Source organism: Tamandua tetradactyla, chromosome 18 (assembly GCF_023851605.1).
Source record: "Tamandua tetradactyla isolate mTamTet1 chromosome 18, mTamTet1.pri, whole genome shotgun sequence".
In the NCBI taxonomy this organism is placed as follows: domain Eukaryota; kingdom Metazoa; phylum Chordata; class Mammalia; order Pilosa; family Myrmecophagidae; genus Tamandua; species Tamandua tetradactyla.
In genome coordinates, this window is record NC_135344.1 from 73,425,013 (window position 1) to 73,445,783 (window position 20,771).

The 20,771-nt window shown below is 41.8% G+C and overlaps 1 protein-coding gene across 2 annotated transcripts in view; it reads left to right on the plus strand.

The window, feature by feature from the left end:
- The window catches only part of RAB31 (RAB31, member RAS oncogene family), a 165,103-nt gene that overhangs the window by 61,922 nt on the left and 82,410 nt on the right, over positions 1 to 20,771 (plus strand). For both annotated transcript variants that reach the window (XM_077135982.1, XM_077135981.1), the window contains exons 2-3: positions 3,959 to 4,038; positions 11,175 to 11,256. In XM_077135982.1, coding sequence (XP_076992097.1) covers positions 3,959 to 4,038; positions 11,175 to 11,256 — 162 coding nt within the window. The remainder of the gene's footprint in view (positions 1 to 3,958; positions 4,039 to 11,174; positions 11,257 to 20,771) is intronic.

Genomic DNA, 20,771 nt, shown 5'->3' on the forward strand with positions numbered 1-20,771 from the left:
TTCTGTTGTTACCTCTGAACCCCCAGCATCGATTTGTACACTGCAGATAAACAGCTCTTTGCAGTGTTTTCTTCTGGCCCCAGAGCCAACACAGAGGCTTCTTTCACTGGAATTTGAAATTTTCTGAATCTGATGCATACCCCAAAACTAGACCCCTTTGTCCCAGGCACCCTGGAATTGTCCCCAAACACAGTGAGGAGATGGAGTCAAAATAATTCAGCTTGCCAGTTGGTTTTTCAAATCTCATTTCAGGTTCCAGTGTCTGCAGAGAAACACACCTCTCTGAGTTTCATTTTCGCCTTCATCTTTTGGCCTCTCAACCTGCACCTTTAGTGTAAGAGAACTCTATCACTACTTTTCCCTACCTGGGCTAAATAATTTGGTCTTGTCTCTCTTTCCCTTTTAGATCTCAAAACGTCTCCATGATACTTTCAGGTGAGAAGGCAACCTGATGTGCCTTCTGTGCCCTGCCTTGTTACCTGCCCTCCCCTTGCCATCCACCTCCACAGAAGCAGCTCTTAGCCGTGGAGGGTGGTTGCTTTCTTCTCGTTTCACTTCCTAGGCATCTTCCCGACTTTATCTTTTAACTCTTGCTTTGAAATTTAAATTTCTACCACCACATTTTTTAATTTCTAAGAGGTCGGCCTTATTCTCTCAATGATTTTTTTTTTAATTGTAGCAGAACTTATTTTTTTTATTTTTCTCTTAATTCAAAAAAATTTTTAAGCATAACATACAAACATGAACATTCTTACCATATGAGCATTCCATTCTTGGTATATAATTAGTAACTTCCCAATATCATCACATAGTTATATATTCATCATCATGATTATTTCATAGAACAGTTGTATCAATTAGAAGAAAGAAAAAGAAAAAAAAAATTCATACATACCGTTCCCCATACCTCCCTTTCATTGGTCACTAGCATTTCAATCTACTGAATTTATTTTAATATTTGTTCCCCCTATTATTTATTTTTAATCCATATGTTTTACTCAGCTGTCCATAAGGTAGATAAAAGGAGGATCTGAATGATTTTTTTAAAACAGCATTCTGCTCTCTGGTACTTCTTCGCTGCCTGTGTATTTGTTTATTTTGCACGGGCAGGCACCGGGAATTGAACCTGGGTCTTGGGTGTGGCAGGTGGGAACTCTGAGCCACTGTGGCACCACCTATTTAGTTCTAAAAGGCAGAGAGTAGAGAGTGGATTGAAAACTCTCTCTGCACTGCGGTTGACTGGCGCATATGGCCTTTACTTGGGGGACCCAGTCAGCATCTGTTGGTCTTTTTCTCTTGTTCGGAGAAGAATCCTCTCCTCTTCTGCCTGGGTGTGCCCAGCTCGGGGCTGCCTGCCTTGATTAACTGGGAGATGCTTTGCTCCTGGGGTGTGGTGGCCCCAACCCTGATGCTTCAAGATGTTCACTGACTATTTTCAGAAGAGCCCCTCACCGCTCCTTAGCTGTGCCTGATGCCCCATCCCCACCCTTTGTCTGACTCTGGTTTCCTGGAACCTCCATCTCCTCCTGGAGTGCGAGAGACCTGGGACCCCGAGGGTATGTGTTCTAGTTTGCTAGCTGCTGGAATGCAATATACCAGAAATGGAATGGCTTTTAAAAGGGGGAATTTAATGAGTTGCTAGTTTACAGTTCCAAGGCCGAGAAAATGTCCCAATTAAAACAAGTCTATAGTAATGTCCAGTCAAAGGCATCCAGGGAAAGATACCTTGGTTCAAGAAGGCCGATGAAGTTCAGGGTTTCTCTCTCAAGTGAGAAGGCATGTGGTGAACACAGTCAGGGTTCCTCTCTCAGCTGGAAAGGCACATGGCAAGCAATGCGTGATCCGCTGGCTTTGTCTCCTGGCTTCCTGTTTCATGAAGCTCCCCAGGAGGCGTCTTCCTTCTTCATCTCCAAAGGTCGCTGGCTGGTGGACTCTGCTTCGTAGTGTCGCTCTCTCTGAATCTCTCATTCTCCAAAGTATTTCCTCTTTCATAGGACTTCAGAAACTAATCAAGATCCACCCAAATGGGTGGAGACATGTCGTCCCTTAATCCAGTTTAACAACCATTCTTGACTAAATCACATCACCTAGGGAGATGATCTCATTACAGTTTCAAACATACAGCATTGAATAGAGATTATTCTACCTTTATGAAATGGGATTTATATTAAAACATGGCTTTTCTTAGGGGGCATACTTCCTTTCAAACCAGCACAGTATGTTTTTGTGCAGCCTTTTGGCTGACCCTGTTTTCAACCTTGCCGTCCAACTCTTGGTATTTTGGGGGATGCTGTGGCACAGAGAAACTTGCTTTTCCTTAGCATTGCTCACTGAGGCTTCGGTGGCTTCTCTTTCTTAGTTACCACTCATCCATCGACTCTTCATCCTCTTTGTTTTTGTTGCTGTTGCTTATCCAGTGTTCTCTTCCTCCCATCTCTTTGACCTTTTATTCCTTAAACCATTTTCTGAGTTTTTCTGAAGAAAGTGGATATAAACATGTCTTCAATTTCCAGTGTTAAACTGCACCTCTCTCTTAATCAGCTTTACAAAATTATTCAACAGAGAAAGACCTGAGATGGGAGCTTTATACAATTCAACAAAACTGGAGGTTGTTATGCAGTCTTCAGATTACGAAGAGAAAATGATAGAAATGTAGAAGTCAGAATTTATAGGTCTTGTAGGGTGATACCTAAAAAAGTAGATGATGTATTTTTGGAAGACTAAAGTTTTAGACAAAATCATTTCTATTTCTATCAAAAGAATAGGACATGTTGCCATAATTCTTCTCCAGATCTGTCCAAAAATCTCCAAATTTCTGGAAATCCATGTATTGTGAGCCTGCTGGTCCTAGGTTAATATTGCGTTTATGTTGAACACCGTAAGTACATGGAACCTTGAGTAGGGCATGAGATTTTGTGGGTTTGTCCAGAGTGATGCCCCAATAAATCCCAGAGTGATTTGAACAGTGAATAGAAAAGTATTTGCAAAGTTCCCTTGGGGGAATGGTGAGAAAGGGGGAAAATTCAGCTTCCCCAAGTTGAATTCTTGATATTCTCACAAGCAGTGTGGACAACCAAAGCTATAGGCTGAGACCCCAGTCTTGGGGTTTGTTCATATGAAACTTAACCCCACAAAGGATAGGTCAAGCCTACTTAAAATTAGGCCTAAGAGTCACCCCCAAGAGAACCTCCTTTGTGGCTCAGATGTGGCCTCTTTCTCCAGCCAACACAACAAGCAAACTCACCACCCTCCCCCTGTCTACATGGGACGTGACTCCCAGGGGTGTGGACCTTCCTGGCAATGTGGGACAGAAATCCTAGAATGAACTGAGAGTCAGCTTCAAGGGATTGAGAAAACCCCTAGAATGAGCTGAGACCCAGCATCAAGGGATTGAGAAAACCTTCCCGACCAAAAGGGGGAAGAGTGAAATGAGACAAAGTGGCAATGGCTGAGAGATTCCAAACAGAGTCGAGAGGTTATCCTGGAGGTTATTCTTACGCATTAAATAGATATCACCTTGTTATTCAAGATGTAACGGAGAGGCTGGAGGGAACTGCCTGAAAATGTAGAGCTGTGTTCCAGTAGCCATATTTCTGGAAGATGATTGTATAATGATATAGCTTTCGCAGTGTGACTGTGTGGTTGTGAGGGCCTTGTGTCTGATGCTCCTTTTATCTACCTTGTCAACAGACGAGTAGAACATATGGAATAAAGATGAATAATAGGGGGAGAAAGATATTGCATTTATGTGATGCGTGCCATATTTGGATACCTTTTTTTTAAATTAAGGTGATACATTTTCGTTATAGAAAATACTAGTAAGAAATAAAAGAAAATTCCCCCGCCCCCCCCCCCCCCATCCGTCAACCGGAAATAACCACATCTCTCCTCCCGTCTTGTTTCTATCAGGTCAGAACCTGGCACCCTGACTTCATGGTGTGTCCCTCTTCCCTTTCAGGACACGGGGGTGGGGAAGTCCAGCATCGTCTGCCGCTTCGTCCAGGATCACTTTGACCATAACATCAGCCCTACTATTGGGTAAGCTCCCACGTGCTCCTCACCCTTGCATTTCCCCCTTTCCCAGAACTCACAGTGACCACCCTGTGTGTGCCTTGAGCCTTCGGGCAGGGCCACAGTTTTCATCCCAGCCGAGGAGAATCGATCCCAGCTGCCAACACTTGAGCAGGCCAGACATTCAAGGACCTCCAGGCAATGAGTTTTGGCTCAGTGTCTCTGTCAATATTGTTTTTTTTTTCTCCCTAGTCAGCCTACCTCATGCCGCAGTCTAAGGCCATTTCCTGACTTGCAAGGGCACTATTTTTTTGCAAATCGTCTCTGCTTCATTTCCAGATGGAAGATGAGATGCAGGACAACTCCCCAGAGTGTCTGCGTTAACTTGCCAGCCGCGGAAAAGCTGTCCACTCATGAGTGTTGTCTGAACATTTATGGAACAGGCTGGGAGTTTCCATTTCTCGATTGATCTAATGCCAGCCTTTCCGCTTTTCTTCAGCTGGGGAAGGATGGAGGGGATGGTTTAGTTCTGAGACTCTGGCCTGGGAAAAGACGAGTGCCCTTCTTCTCTCTATCCTTTTTGTGGACTCTTTGGCCAGTGTGCTTTTGCTGCGCCATTTTGCAGGTGCTTGCTTTTTCTCACTCTTTTAGAAACTTGGCCTCAGTTATTTGTCATCCCGAAAATAGAATGCTCTTGGTAGAGAGGAAAGTGGTGTTTACCTTCAGAAGGAAAACGATGTGTCCATATATTTGGGGAACCTTGTAGGATTGATGAGAACCAAAGGAAATTGTCTGCATCAATTCCTTTGATAATCGAGAAAATTCATGGCCGGAAACAAGTAGATGTAGCCATACCACATAGGATAAATAATTTTTTTTTCATTTAACATTATACTGTGAATTTCTTATCATTAAATGTTCCAGCTCCAGGTGTTTTTTTTTTTTTTTTTTAATTTGTGTATAGAATTTTTTTTTCTCACGGGCAGGCACCGGGAATCAAACCCAGGACTCTGGCATGGCAGGCGAGAATTCTGCCACTGAACCAATTCTGCACCACCCTGTGTATAGGATTTTGAATTCCATTTCTTCTGCTAGACTTCAGACATAAGCATTTCTTCATACCTTAAAATTTCTTCATAAACACAATTTAAAATGATTATAACATAAAGTTGCATACTTTATGCAACTTCATTCCTCACTTTTTTGGAGTCAATATTATATCCCATCCTTATGTATTGTCTTTTCCTGATACAGTTTAATTTCCCAATTTTAAAATCTCTCAAAGAAAATTTCTTTTTTTCTCTTGGATTTTGAGAAAATGTTGCCAATCCCCTCTCCAAATCCAGATTCAGAAAAAAACAAAACAAAACTAGCATGACACTTCCTTAGTGAAATGTACAGGTTTTGGAAGATAGCCTGTACGGAATACACTTTTTAAAAGGTCAGCGCTTCCCCCAGCACTGGTGAATTGGGTGGACTGGGAGTCTGGCTCGTGAATGGGTTTGTTTAGCAAGCACAGTGTTTTAAAAATTTTAAGCCAATATCGAAGGAGGTTTTTGCGTAATGAACTTGCATGTCTGGCTTCATTTGAAACATCGGTTTACCTGGCAGCCCTGGGTCCACATATGGTCACAGCTGGAGCTGAGTCGCAGCCACCCAGTTTGGGTGGGTGGGTCCTCCCCACTCCCCACAGATCCCACCGTTTAGTGTCACGGTTATTTTTGTCATTACTACTTTTACGCCTACCCTACTTCACTTACTTATATCTTCTGCCTAGCTCTGCAGACATTTCTGTCCAGGTGTCCTCGCCCAGGTGCCTACTTGGAGTCCCCCTTTTGGGCTCTCCAAGGGACAGAGCAGGCTGGTGACTTGTTTAGGTGTACGCCGCTGGTGAGAAACAGACTTAGGGTTCATGCTGAGTCTACTCTCAGAGCATTCCCTTGCTCTTTCCACAACCACACTACCATTGGGAAAAAGCCATGGGCTGGGGAGGGTCATTGTTTCAGCATTGAAAGGTCCATCCTTATCATCCCCTGTGACTCACTCTGAAACATCTTGGCTCTGCTGTTCGAGGAGATTGTGCCGACTTCTTCTGTATGTTTCTATTTCTAATTCTCTGCCAGATTTTGGTTACCAAATATAATGAAGTCAGTTCATTATTGAATATGCCCCCCCCCCACTTCCACTCTGAAAGGTGATCTATACCCAAGAAAGCCCAAGATTCCTGAGATTAAAAGCTAGCAAACAAGTGGTAAAACAAACCCAGAGAACGAAAGAACGACGGTTGCCATAGTCATTTCAAATATTGGTAGTCTTTTCTTTAGTGGACAGAAATCAGGAACAGAGAAGGACAGATAGATAGATAGATGGGTGTTAGATGGGTGGATGATATAGTAGGTGATTGATAGATGGATGAATAGATACATGGTGGATGATGTAGAGAGATGATAGATTATAGATGGATGGATAGGTAGATAGATGATGGGTAAATGCAAAGATGGATGAGTGGACAGATGGATGATACAGGAGATGAATGATTGGTAGATGATGGGTGGATGAGTAGGGACATGATAGATGGATGAAGGATGGATGGATGGAGGGTTAGATAGATAATGGATAGATGATAGAGACTGATGATGGATAGATAAATAGATATAGATAAATGTGTCTCTATTATATCTACTCACATCTACCTGTCTATCTATCATGTATATTACTGCTAAAACATTCCTTATGGACTCACTGATACCAAGGGAAACTTCACAGGCATGCATACCCTCATTTGACTTTCACAATAACCCTTTTTATTATGCTGGGTAGACCTGGCTCTGCTTCACAGATGAGGAAACTGTGGGGCTTTCTAAGTATGTGTTGTATTCAGACCAACAGTGAGGGCCTCTTGTACTTTCTTTGACCAAGGACAAGGTAGTGTTCTGGGTCTCAGTTTTTAAAACTTTTCTCCTTGTCTGGAGTATGAGGGGGTTGGATTAGTTATTTTCTCTCCAACTCTAAAAGTCTATGATTCTAAAAAACTTTAGACTTGAACTTTGTTTTCTAAGTCTGAGGAGAACTTTTTTTAAGGGCAGGTTTGATGTCTTATTTATCCTAGTGCCTAGAAGGTACTGGGGGAATGGGTGAAAATCTGACATACTTTGAAAGGAAAACAAAAGCAAAGATAAACAAAAAGAAAATATTGATAAGAGTTGTCATAAAATTTTAAAATGTCTTTATGAAACTCCATAAACAAAATTAAAGAGTAAATGTTAAATTGGGAAAATATTCTTTAAAATAACTACAAAGGGTGAGTACAAAATTATTTTATTTATTTTTATTTTTTTAACTTTTTTATTGTATGATATAACATATATACAAAGCAAAGAAAGAAAAAAGCAATAGTTTTCAAGGCACTCTTCAACAAGTAGTTACAGGATCGATCCCAGAGTTTGTCATGGGCTACCATACCATCATCTCAGATTTTTCCTTCTAGCTGCTCCAGCACATTGGAGGCTAGAAGGAACATGTTTTACTCCAAGCTGTTCTAAGATACTGAAGACTATTCATGTTGGAAGGGCTGTCGATAAGAAGGGGTCGGAAAATGGAACTAGCTGATGTTCTAAAGAGGTTGGCCCCTCTAGGTTTCAGGACTTACCTGGTTCAGGGACCATCTGGAGTTTTAAAAGGTGATTTTTTTGGTGGGGGGCATGGGGGAGTTGCATGGTCTGGGAATCGAACCCAGGTCTCCCTCATGGAAGGAGAGAACTCTATCACTGAACTACCCTTGGACTGCCCAGAACAAATAGTCTTAAAATGATTAAGAAAAGGATGGACTCCCCAACTGAAAAGTGGGAAAAGGCCATGACTTAGAAATTTACAAAAGAAAAATGAAAGTGAGTAATTCACAATGAAAGGAAGTTCAAACATAGAAATGAAAACAGGAGTGAGATATCATATTCTACCATCATTTGGAAATATTTGAAAGATTAATATTGATTGGGGAAAAGGCCATCATACCCTGTCATGAGTGTGTAAAAAGGTGGTTCAACCTCAATTTGGCAAATATAACAGAGGTAGAGTATTGAATTCTTAGAAGTAGACAATTCAGCCTACAGAAGGAATTGTACAAGGACGCAAGGGTGGAAATGCAAGAATATTCATTGAACTCTTGTCATGATACTGAAAAGCACATAATCAATATGTCCATCAATGGGTAATGAATAAATTCATAGCATGGTATATAATATTCAGCCATTTTAGGTAGTGATGTTGCTCTGTATTCATAGAAATGGAATGTTGCCTATGATATAGTAAGTGGGGGGGGATTTTTTTTTAACTTTTTTTATTAATTAAAAAAAATTAACAAACAAAACATTTAGAAATCATTCCATTCTACATATATAATCAGTAATTCTTAATATCATCACATAGTTGCATATTCAGCATTTCTTAGTACATTTGCATCAATTTAGAAAGAGAAATAAAAAGACAACAGAAAAATAAAATGATAATAGAGAAAAAAAAACTATACGTACCATACCCCTTACCCCTCGCTTTCATTTACCACTATTTCAAACTGAATTTATTTTAACATTTGTTCCCCCTATTATTTATTTTTATTCCATATGTTCTACTCTTCTGTTGATATAGTAGCTAAAAGGAGCATCAGACATAAGGTTTTCACATTCACAGAGTCTCATTGTGAAAGCTATATCATTGTTCAATCATCATCAAGAAACATGGCTACTGGAACACAGCTCTACATTTTCAGGTAGTTCCCTCCAGCCTCTCCACTACATCTTGAACAACAAGGTGATATCTACTTAATGCGTAAGAATAACCTCCAGCATAACCTCTCGACTCTGTTTGGAATCTCTCAGCCATTGACACTTTGCCTCATTTTACTCTTCCCCCTTTTGGTCGAGAAGGTTCTCTCAGTCTCTTGATGTTAATTCTCAGCTCATTCTAGGGTTTTTCTCAGTCCTTTGATGCTGAGTCTCAGCTCATTCCAGAATCTTTGTCCCACATTGCCAGGAAGGTCCACACCCCTGGGAGTCATGTCCCACACAGAGAGGGGAGGGTGGTGAGACTGCTCATTATGTTGTCTGGAGGGAGAGGCCACATCTGAGCAACAAAAGAGGCTCTCTTCGGGGTGACTCTTAGGCCTAAATTTTAAGTAGACTTGACCTATCTTTTGTGGGGTTAAGTTTCATGTGAACAAACCCCAAGACTGGGGGCTCAGCCTATAGCTTTGGTTGTCCACACTGCTTGTGAGAATATCAAGAATTCAACTTGGGGAAGTTGAATTTCTCAGTGGGGGGGAAATTTATATAGAGTATTTTCGATTTGAAGAGTAAATTTCTATAAAAATTATTTGTAGGAACATATATACCAACTTAATAGTAGCAGTGATGACTAGGTGATGAGATTATAGTTGATTTTTATTGTTCCCTTTTCTCTTTTTTCTTTCTGTGCTTCTTTTTTGTGAAATACATATGTTGCTTTTTGTAATGGAAACAGACTCACTTTTATCAGTAGTCTGGGATGTTTATTTTAAGTCCTTTAAAGAAACAAAATGTTCTTTGATAATATTAGCTCATATCACTTAGAAAAAATACCTAGAATTTCCACCAAGTGCAATTCTAAGTGAATAATTAGAACCTTCTCATCATTAATCTTTGGTAGGTGTATCTATGTTGTGGCATAGTAAGAGAATTACGGGAACATACAGTTTTCTACTTCGAATTTCAGTTTTTTGAATCGTATTCTTGAGAGAAGTATTGGAATTGAGAAACTCTCCCAGGATGAGGGCTGAGAACTCGCAGGACCTGGTAAAACAGGAGGCGTCAGGCCTGGACTGGGAGCTGAGCTGGGTGGGGGCTGAACCACTGAAAGTAAATTAGGGAAGACATCCCGACCCATTTCCCCTAAAAACTTCAATGTGAAAGTCCTAAAAATAAGAACATAATGATGACACCATCATCTGCCTAGAAAATTAATGTTGATGCAGCGATCGTGTCTGATGTATAATCCAAATGCTAATTTCTCCAGCTGTCCTAAAATGTCTTTTAAAGCTGCTTCTTTCTCCAGTTGAGAAGCACATTTTGCATTTGATTGTTTTATCTCTTTCCTTTCTCTTAATCTGATTTCCAGAAAATCTCCTTGCCTTTTATTTTGTTTTCCATGACACTGATTTATTTGAAGCATTAGGTTCTTTGTTTCGTAGAATGTTCCATTTCTAGATTTGCTCGATTATTGCCTCATGAATAAATTCAGATCAAACATTTTTGGCAAGAATGCTACGCAAGTGATGTATGTACCTCTTGTTCTCCCATATCAGAAGGCGTATAATGTTAGGTTGCCCCATTGTTGGAGATGTATGTTATGTTTTAATGAATGGAAGCCTTTATCTCACGGAAGAGGTCCCCTTTATCGGGCTTTTTACATCTTTCATAAGGGCAAAGAGCTTAGAAAGAAAAAGCTTAGAAAGAGGCAAGAGGCAAAAAAGAAAATGTCATCAGGTGTTTCCTTATCTTCTGAGAATTTCAAATCCTTGCCCTTTTTGATAGAGAAAACACAAATTTTGGTAAGTTACCTGTCTTTGACCCTGCATTGATAGAAGTGGGTTGGGGATTAGATACACAGTATTGTATGATTTTGGTAGCTAGTATTGATTTGGTATCAGCAAAGGTAAACAGACAAACAAAAAAGGTAAACAAACAAACAAAAAGAGGTGGCCAGACAAGGCAGATTTTCTCTCTAGCCTTTTCAAGGCCCAAACCTTAGCATGCCACCATACCAGCTGCCTTTTCCACTCTTTATTGCTGTAATATTAATTTTTAAAAAAATCTCAAGGTTATACTCTTTCCTGAGATCTTCAGAATATTAGAACAGTTGAAGCGAAGTGTTTTTGGAAACTCGATCTTTTGAATGCATTCTTTGTCATCGTCCCCTCCTACCCCCCACCCCCGCACCCCAGGCCTCCCATTGGGCTAACAGAAGATCCAGAATAGTTTCTTTTGGGTGTGATATGTGATATGAATGTAACAGTCCTTCTTTCCTCTTGGTAGTCTCCTGCCCTGGCCCCAAATTAACTTGTTTGAAACAAATATCTTTGTGACGGTTGTGGGGGTTAATTAGTAATACGGAGATGTTGACTCTTTTTCCAGGGCGTCCTTTATGACCAAAACGGTGCCTTGTAGAAACGAACTTCATAAATTCCTCATCTGGGACACCGCGGGTCAGGAACGGGTAAGCATGCACCGCAGTGGGCTTTCTAGGGAAGACACGGAGACCCGTTTTTGAGGGCCTCTTTTCTTAGGCAAGACTCTGTTGGTGGCCAAGTGAGAGAAGCCCAGCTTGAAATAATTGCAGGAGGAAAAGAGGATGTACTCTCCAGCTCTGTGAAAAATCTAAGGGTCTACCTGAAGGCAGGGCTGAGTTGTCAAAGGAGCCCATCTCTCTTGATTCCTGTCGCTTTCTTTGCTTATCTCTCTGTTAGCTTCCACTCCCTCCCCCACCCCACCCCAGGTGGCCTCCTTTCTGCCGCCTCAGTGACCCAATGAAGTTGAGCCCCATATTTTTCCCCACGTGTTGCAGCAGGAGTCTTAAGAGATTGTGGGTGAGCACGTTTGGACACATGCTCATCACTTGTACTCAATGCTTGTGGTGTCCAGGAGGTTTGGGTGCTTCTCCCGGTGGGGCCAGTCCATGCCTGTCCCCAGAAGGTCACCCTGGCTGATGGTAGGGTAGGCTCGATTCCCCGAGGAAAATGTGGAAAATGGGGGAACAGACCCTGGCATACCTGGAACAGATGGTTTCCCTCTCACTGTCAATTCTTTTCAATTTGCTGAGGCTATTTAATGGAGAAGAGTATCTGTTTAAGTAGCTCATGTCTTCAGATTTTAAAAGGTGAAATGGTGAATGCCAACACAGATTGTATCTGTCACAGGGTATTTGTATAACTAGAGTGTGTGTTATCAAAGTGGAAAGGCTAAGTGAACTGTTCCTTTTCAGTCTTAACTGAAAGCTGAAAGCCTGAGCAGAACTTTTATTGCAGATGATGACTCTAGAGTAAAAGTGGTTAAAACTTTCTCTTGCCTGATCCAAGTTCAAATGCCACATCTGCCAATCGTCTTTAAAATTTCGACATTCCCTCCTTTTTCCACTCACTTCCTATCGCCCGTCCCTGCTTCATTTTTCTCCGTAGCTCTTACCACCTTCTCATGCACTATTTAATTCACTTAATAATTCTGTTTATTGTCTGTCTCTCATGAGGAAAAGAATCAAACATTCAAGAAAAGCCATCATTTTAATTATCAGCTCCTAACTAATCAAGTGTTGGTTTATATAATTTTCACTTGATAGCAGTGCTCTTTTAAAATTAATGTTCCAGCATATGTAGATACAGGCATTTTAAAGAATTCGTTTTATGTGAGAATAAATCTTCTGACCTACAAATTCTAACCTCATTATACTGTCTTCTGTTTTACTGCTAAATTGAAAGCGCAGACTTTTGCGAGAATCCACTGCCTGGAGTGGTATTGTCACTGCTAGTCAGCTGTGCCTGCTGATTCCTTTGGAAATGAGATGACAGATTAAAGGGGGGAAAAATGTCTATTTAGGGATCTTATTTCTTTACATATTTGTGTGTTCCTTGTACTTGATCTGCTTTTTTTTTGGCGGGGTAAGGGGGTGGTGGTTGTTTAAATTCGGGCAGAGAGATTTTCTTGCTTCCCTATTTACTTTTGGCCACGAGATGGTTGCTTTTGCAGCTGCTTTTACTGAGCATAATAAATCAATTCTACAAATAGCTGGCTTAGCATCAGTAGTACTACTGCTTTCACTGCCGGCTGATGCTTCCGGAGTGTTTGCTGTGTCCCATACACCATTCTGAGTGCCTTATTGTACGAACCCATTTAATCCTCTCTGCTCCACTCATGGGGAGGGACTGTTATTATTCCCACTTACAGAGGAAGACGTGAGGCATATAGAAGACAATAACTTGCTCAGAATCACCCAGCTAACAAGGCATAGAGCTGAGGTGTGAATTCGCAATCCGATAAGAAAAATAAAACACAAAATAAAACAAAAGCCATATTGTCGAAAATGAAATCATCCAAAACCCCACCGTGCAGATATTCCCACTTTTGGGCTTGGATGATCGCTGTTCTTATATCTATGTGTGTTGGTAATTTTATATCAGTGGATCACCGTTCTTTATAAGCTGCTATTTGTGACTTGATAATACAGTGTGACTTTGGGGAGATTTCTGCATGTCTTTTCATCGATTTATGTATTCTAATACAAGTTTGAAGGGGTGATTGCTTTGGGTGGGATTTGGCACGCTGCTAAATGTTTGCGGCAGGGTCCCTCAAAGCAGAACAGCGAAGGAAGGTTTTTCAGATGACTGTATTTCTAATTATTTTACCTAAAATTTGAACTCTAGAGGTTATTGGCATCTGTGATTGTTCTGAAAGGTCCGTGATTTTTCTCAAAAGCACTGGTATTCTATGTGCAAGGCTTCCCTCTCTGTAATTGTGGTACTCCTTTATGTTTCTGGGGGAGAGCGATTTCGTTCTGGAAAACAATTTCAGGAGCATGCCTTTTAGACCTGGATTTGTGGTGTGCGTGTGAGCAGTGTTTTGGGCGGGGATCTTCTGATCCCTCTAATCCTGCGTAGTCACACTTGGGCACACTGAGTGTAGCCTTGCTTTTCTCCAGTGACAGCAAGCTTTCATTCATTGTGGCATCTAGTTACCGGCCTTAATTGTGCTTGTAATGACGTGGCCTACTAATGTTTGAGCTAAAAATACTTCCCTTCTGTTGCTAGTGCCTATTTGCTATTTGTTCTGTCTGATTAATTATCGGAAGCCAGTTGCATTATCCCCCCTTATCTTTGTAGGAATCTGCTATTGTGCTCCTTGGTTTTAATGGTTTTAAACGATCTCACTGGATTTATGATTTGCCAATATAAAGACATGAATTTCTGTGTTCTCAGAGGGAGATGCTATTCAGCTCCGTGCTTTGCATGCGGTAATTACTCAATTTGTGTTTATTTCTGAACTCATCAAACCAAGTCCTGCCTGGCGTGTCAGGCTTCTTAATGCTCTACCTCTGTCTTGATTCTGTAACTATATGGGTTGCACAAAGTCAGGCTGCTGAAATATTGTTTTCCCCTCTAAACCCTGGAAGGGTGAAAGGACCCCTCCCTCTTTGCTCTCTTTGTATAAGAAAGGGCTCGTTATTGATGTGCTGCTGCCTCAAGATTGCTTTTTTTTTTACCCCCTGCGTGGACAGGCACCAGGAATCCAACCCGGGTCTCCCACATGGCAGACGAGAACTCTGCCCGCTGAGCCACCGTGGCCCCGCCCTCAGTCTTGCTTTCTTCATTCAACCATAGCTCGTGGACATTCTGCCTCATTTCTTTTTGGTCTATTTGGCCATCCAGGGAGTGCCTCGACCAGAAACACATCTTTTCTGTAACTGTTTCCCCGATGATTGTGGAATTTTGTTTGAAGCTGAGCATTTTCAAGATTTGCGTATTCAGTGAGCTGTTGCCTCCAGAGAGCTGTCTGGAAAAAAAGGGCCTGTTGGAGCCAGAGCGTCGGGGTGGGCTCTTTGAGCTGTTCTCCCATCCTCTTAGGGTGACGGTGCAGGTTTCTGCCTCACCCCGAGCTGTGATGAGATCACGGAGGTCAGAGATGTGCTTGGAAGGACGTCAGCAGGGACCCACCGTGGCGGGTCCGCAGGCGAGGGGAAGGAAGTTATCTGCAGAGCTCCTTCCTGTCTCCTGGCGGCCGAAAGATATGACATATGCCCTCGCATATCAACAAATCATTCCTCACCATTGAGTTTCCTTTGGCACCCTTCTTTGTTGTCCTACTTAAACCAGGTGAATATGATAGCTATTATATTTATCTATTTGATAGGCAATTTAAAATGCCTAATTGCAGTAGGAGATGCACCTTCATTTTCTGTACGTGTGCTGACAAATCATTTTGTCTGCTCTAAAACACAATTTCAATGCATAGGATAACGACATTAAAAATGTCAGTATAGGGTGGGCCACGGTGGCTCAGCAGGCGAGAACGCTTGCCTGCCATGCCAGAGGACCTGGGTTCAATTCCCGGTGCATGCCCATGTTAAAAAAAAAAAAAGAAAGAAAGAAAAAAGGCAGTATAGTGGAAGAATTTCAGACTTCGTTTTCTTATCCTGATTCCTCAGTACAATGCTATTCCAAGAATTTAATCTAGTTTTTCATATTAAATAGTAGAATCTTAATTTTTTCTTCTGTGTTGGTTGAAGTCAGTATTTATTAGCTGCCTTCCTAGTGAATTCGCAGAATCTCACCAATGGTACTTTTTAAAATTTTGTTTTCCACGAAGGCCAATTGATGGTTCTGCTGTGAGAATGAAAGCTCACGTCGGAAATCAAACTCATTAATTTATGCTTTTTAATGAAGAAACTGGGAAGAGATAATATAGAACTAAAAAATACCCTCGATTATCTAGCAGGAATTGTCTGGCTTTGAACATTAAGGTAAAGATGACATTATAAAAAGTGCTGCATAGCAAATTGTGTAATTTGTTACTACTGTTCTTTTTCTTTGGCTTATTTTTTAGTTTTTAAAACATTGAAAATGAAAGAAATACTAAGTAGCAACAAATGAAACAGGGCACTACAGGACTGAGTAAACTAGTTTTATCCAGTGTTAAGAATTGAACTATTGTAAATTCTAAGGACAATCTTAAATAAGCAAATTTTTATTTAGTACACAGGAATCTTCGTCCTGAGAACTGGTACATGGCTGTGTGTGTGAATTCTTTCTGCCTTTTTACTTTAGAATTATTTTAGACTTACAGAAGAGCTGCAGAAATAGTACAGCATGCTCTCGTTGAGTTGGCCCGTGTCGGGCTGTGGACCTGTGCATTGGCTTGGGGTGGGGGCGAGAGCTGGGGGTCCACCCCTGCATGCTCATTCTGGGGCTGGGCAGGCAGCAGCTGTCTGGGAGATCATCCCACGGCATTGGAGAGGCACAGCAGGCAAGGCCAAGGTACGAGGCCTTGGAATGCTTGAGGTTTAGAACAGACACGTCACTTCTCCAACACTTTAGCTCTGTTGGCCAAAGGAAGGCATGTGGCTGAAACCCAAAGTCAAAACTCAGCCTTCAGTGAGAGAAACTGAGAAGTTGGCATAAATACGGCACGGATTCATGGAGGAGCAAACATTTGGTGCTAAACATTTAATCTACCCTAGGCCCCTACTTGGCTTTGCTTGCTGTGACTACAGCTCCCTTCAGTCTTTTTCTACTGAGCTTTACGTTTACACCATCCATGAAATTTCAACCAAATTTCCTGATTTACCTGTTTAAAAACTCTAGAGATTATGCTTGATATTCCATGGCTTTTGGAGTGTATTCATTACCTCTTTTTGCCTCAGTGGGTTCCTCTCACCGAATTTCCTCTCTATATTGGGCAGTGGTTTATCAGAAGAGCCCAATGAGAGCAGCTGTTGTTGTGGAGTTCTGTCTTTATTTTTGCCTTGGCAGGGGCAATCTCTGTGCAGTCCTACCCCGTTCTAGACTCATGCAGAGGCCCAGCCTTGTGAGCTTTCCATGGTCATTCCCTGGCTCACCTCCAAAGTAGCTGAGAAACATTTTCCTCCATCCTGGGGTTTTGGTGGTTGGAAATTACATTAACTGATGCATACCTTTGTCTGTATTTTTTTTTTAAACAACTCTACTGAGATATAATTCACACACCACACAATTCACCCATGTAAAGTATACCACTGCTGGACTCTAGTATATTCAGATTTGTGAAATCACCATTACGATCAAATTTGGCACATTTTCATCACAAAACCCCTTTCCCATTAATTATCACTGCCATTTCCCCCCCGGTTCCTCATCTCAGGCTGCTTTCTCTCTATAGATTTGCTCTTCTAGACATTTTGTATAAATGGAGTCATATGATATTTGTTCTTTCATATCTGACTTCTTTCACTTAGCATAATGTTTTCAGGGCTCATCCTTGCCATAGCATTGGTCAGTACTTCATTTCTTTTCATGGCCAAATAATAGTTCATTAGATGAATACAGCATATTGTAATTATCCATTCTTTGGTTGATGTACATTTGGGTTGTTTCTATTTTTTGGCTATTATGAAGAATGGTTTGACTATTATGAATAATACATGTAGAAATTTTTATGTGGTTGTATGTTTTGTATTTCTTGGGCACATATCTGAGAGTGGAATCAATGGGTCAGATGGTAACTCTATGTTTAGCATCTTAAGGAACTGCTAAACTGTTTTCCAAAGTGGCTGCATCGTTTTGCATTTCCACCAGTGACATATGAAGGTTCCAATTTCTTTGCGTCCTTGCCAACACTTGTTTTTGCCCATCTTTTTTATTATAGCCATCGTAATGAGTCTGAAGTTATATCTCGTTGTAGACTCTCCCTTCTATTCCATTGGTCTATATGTCTGTTTTTATGCTGGCATCACACTGTTTTAATTACTGTAGCTTTATAGCAAGCTTTGAAATCATAAATTGTGACTCTTCCAATTTTGTTCTTTTTCAGGATTGTTTTAGTTTTTCTGACTCTCTTGCATTTGCACATTAATTTTAGAATCATCTTGTCAACCTCTGCAAAAAACTCCAACTAGAATTTTGATAGAGATTTTGTTGACTCTGTAGGTGAATTTGTAGATGAATTATAGGTGATAAGTAAGTTGAGATTACAAGTGTATGTAAATGCAGCCTGGAGCTCAAAGTGGTACCTAAAGACAAAATTTTGAATAAAGATTTAAGCCTTTTTAGTGTTTAAATGTGTTTCCTCTAGTGAATTCATGCAGAATCATAAATAAAGGTTAGGCTTGTGAAGTTATGCACAATTCAGCAAACCATTATTAGACTTGACATTTATATGATAAGCTTTTTTCCCAAGGAATCTATCTTCAAAATAATAGTATTTGCCGCTGATTAAGTTTTTTTTCCAGTAATATTATCTAACCTAGGACCACACTTTATTATCTCAATTCATAGTGATAAAGGTAATAATATGATAATATTCTGAAACCCAGAAATTCAAAAGGATGGTAGTCATTTCCCCTAGGTAATGTAGAAACTTTTTTTTTCCAATTGCACAATATTTCAAGTGTTCCGGAAAAGCGCAAATAATGTAATAAACATACGTACCACCAGGGTTTTAAATCTTTGTTCCTCTGCCAGAAGTTTTTCCTGAACGCGAGGCATCCAAAGGAGCAGAAGGCATAACAGTGCCCCCCAGTTTAAAAGGAGGCAGTAATGAAATCTGGACTGTTTAGCCCCGTACTGTTTAGCCACGCTACCCGCTTACCTGCTTTGGGTTAATTTTGAAAGCGGCCACCAGCCTGCGATAACTGGGAATGTCTGGTGGTTGGAGAACGTGAGCTAGGATGTGGAGATGCAGCCCAGCAAAGCCGTAGTGGAAACGTGGGTCTCCCCAGGCCCTTGAGAAAGCCAGAGAGCCGAAGGTGGCACTATCTGAAGCCATCTTCAGGCTTTCCAAGCATCAAGAGAAACTTCTTTGCCCTCTTTCGTTTTTGCCACAGGGCCCCAGAGTTTATGGTCGAGGAAGCGTTTCCCCATTCGTAGTCAGGGGGTGCTTTTACCTTCTGAAGGTCATGAAGCTCAGGGCCTCTTCCAGTCCTGGAATGAACTGCTCTGTCCTTTCTCCTCTTGCTTGTAGCAGCAGCTACAAACGCCCACGACACATGGCACATTCTCAAAACCTGCTTCTACCCGCTGCTAAAGAGAGATCACTTCACCTTACTGTACCTTCCTCACAAGGCCACAGGAGACCTGCTGTCATTGGGTGAGAGAGGCAGAGTCAACACATGTCTTCCATCATCCCCTCCCTTTCCAGAGAACATAGTGCTCTCCAGTTGAGATCCTGGTAAGAAACTGCCCACTCCCTCCATCCCTCCCAAGGGGGAAAATGGCATAAGGACTATATGGTGGGATGGCAGATCAAAAGCTTGGAGACAACATTTGTGCTGTTAAAAATGAGATAGGTGGTCAGGGATTTGGACCTTCCTGGCAACGTGGGACAGAAATCCTAGAATGAGCTGGGACTCAGCATCAAGGGACTGAGAAAATCTTCTCAATCAAAGGGGGAAAAGAGAAATGAGACAAAATAAAGTGTCAGTGGCTGAGAGATTCCGAACAGAGTCGAGAGGTTATCCTGGAGGTTATTCTTCTGCATTAAATAGATATCACCTTGTCAGTCAAGATGTAATGGAGAGGCTGGAGGGAACTGCCTGAAAATGTGGAGCTGTGCTCTGCTGGCCATGTTTCTTGAAGACAATTGTGTGATGATGTGGTTGTCACAGTGTGACGATGTGGTTGCGAGAGCCTTGCATCTGATGCTCCTTTTGTCTACCTTATCGACGGACAAGTAAAACATATGGATTAAAACTAAATAAATAATAGGGGGAGCAAATGTTAAAATAAACTTAGTAGATTGAAAAAAAAATGAGATGGGTAGTGATGGTTAAAGCTGAGCCATGCCATCACGGTTTAGAAAACACATCAGAGAGGGTTCCCATCAAAACCTCAGGAAGCATCTTGAGCTAAGACTGTGACAGCTGCAGAGGCCCCGTGGTCTCTGCGTACACATGCATACATGTGTACTTACTTACAATTATGGGGTTACTATAGTAAAAGGATGCAGATGAGAAGAACCCAAAAGAAGAGAGAGGTCCGGGAGTGAGCCAGCTCCGACACAAGCTTCCCTCTTCTCCGCGTGGAGTCAGAACATACCACCTTTCTGGCCCAGTAGTCGTAATTGATCATGGACGCTCTTGGTTGGAAGCTGGGAGCTGCATTTTGCTCATATGGGTGATGCCTGGGATTGTTGGCTGGTTGGGGTAGAAGTGAAGTTCATGTGTAGAATTTTCCCCTGGATGTCAGAATGCCGGCGACAGGAGGGAGAGAGAAAGGCAGGGCATGTCCATGGAGTAAAATGAATTCTTTGGGGAAGAGCATCTCATCAGCAGTGAGATGGGAGAGCTGAGAGTGAAGGATGTAGGAAGTGGAGGGTGGGCACAAATGGGCAGCAGAGAGAGACATTCCATCAGGGAGCTGATTTTGAAGAGCAAGAACAAGCTTGTTTGCATAAAGGATAGATTCTAGAGCATTGCTCTTTCTCTTTCTTCCCTGGGCTTGGCCACCTCCCACTTCGGTGTTCAGGTGTCTCTCCTCCCTCTGCATGCGCCTTCTCTGGCCCGCTCACTCTCTCTGGGCATGCATGTTCAGGGTGGAGTGCAAAAGCCTCTAGATCATGGATCTCCCCAAACTGGGCAACGGCTTCGATGAACGTGTGTTTCAGTCCAGGATGCTTCTTCTAGTTATGAGCCTCATCGGGGCTTCTTGGGCTGTTGCCTCTTTTCCGTTCTGCCAGCTCTCAGAGAATGTTGTGGCAGAGCTCCCGGGCAGCCGTGCTGGAGGCGGAAGAGTTTCAGGGCCCTGCAGTTGAAGTTGTTTTACGGGTCTCAGCCCTTTATGGAGTTGCATTTCTCTCTTTCTCTCTCTCTTCTTTTATGAGAGAACCAACTGTGGCTTACTTCCTAAATCTAGTTAAAGTGGAGGGGAAAGGGTTTCTCAAGTTCTGAGAAGTATAAATTCTCAAACAGGAACTCTGGCAAATGGACTTTGTTCAGTAACAGAGAACATGCTTCTGAGGTGAGCTGAGGACGTGTCTAAAAAGGAAGCAGCTGAG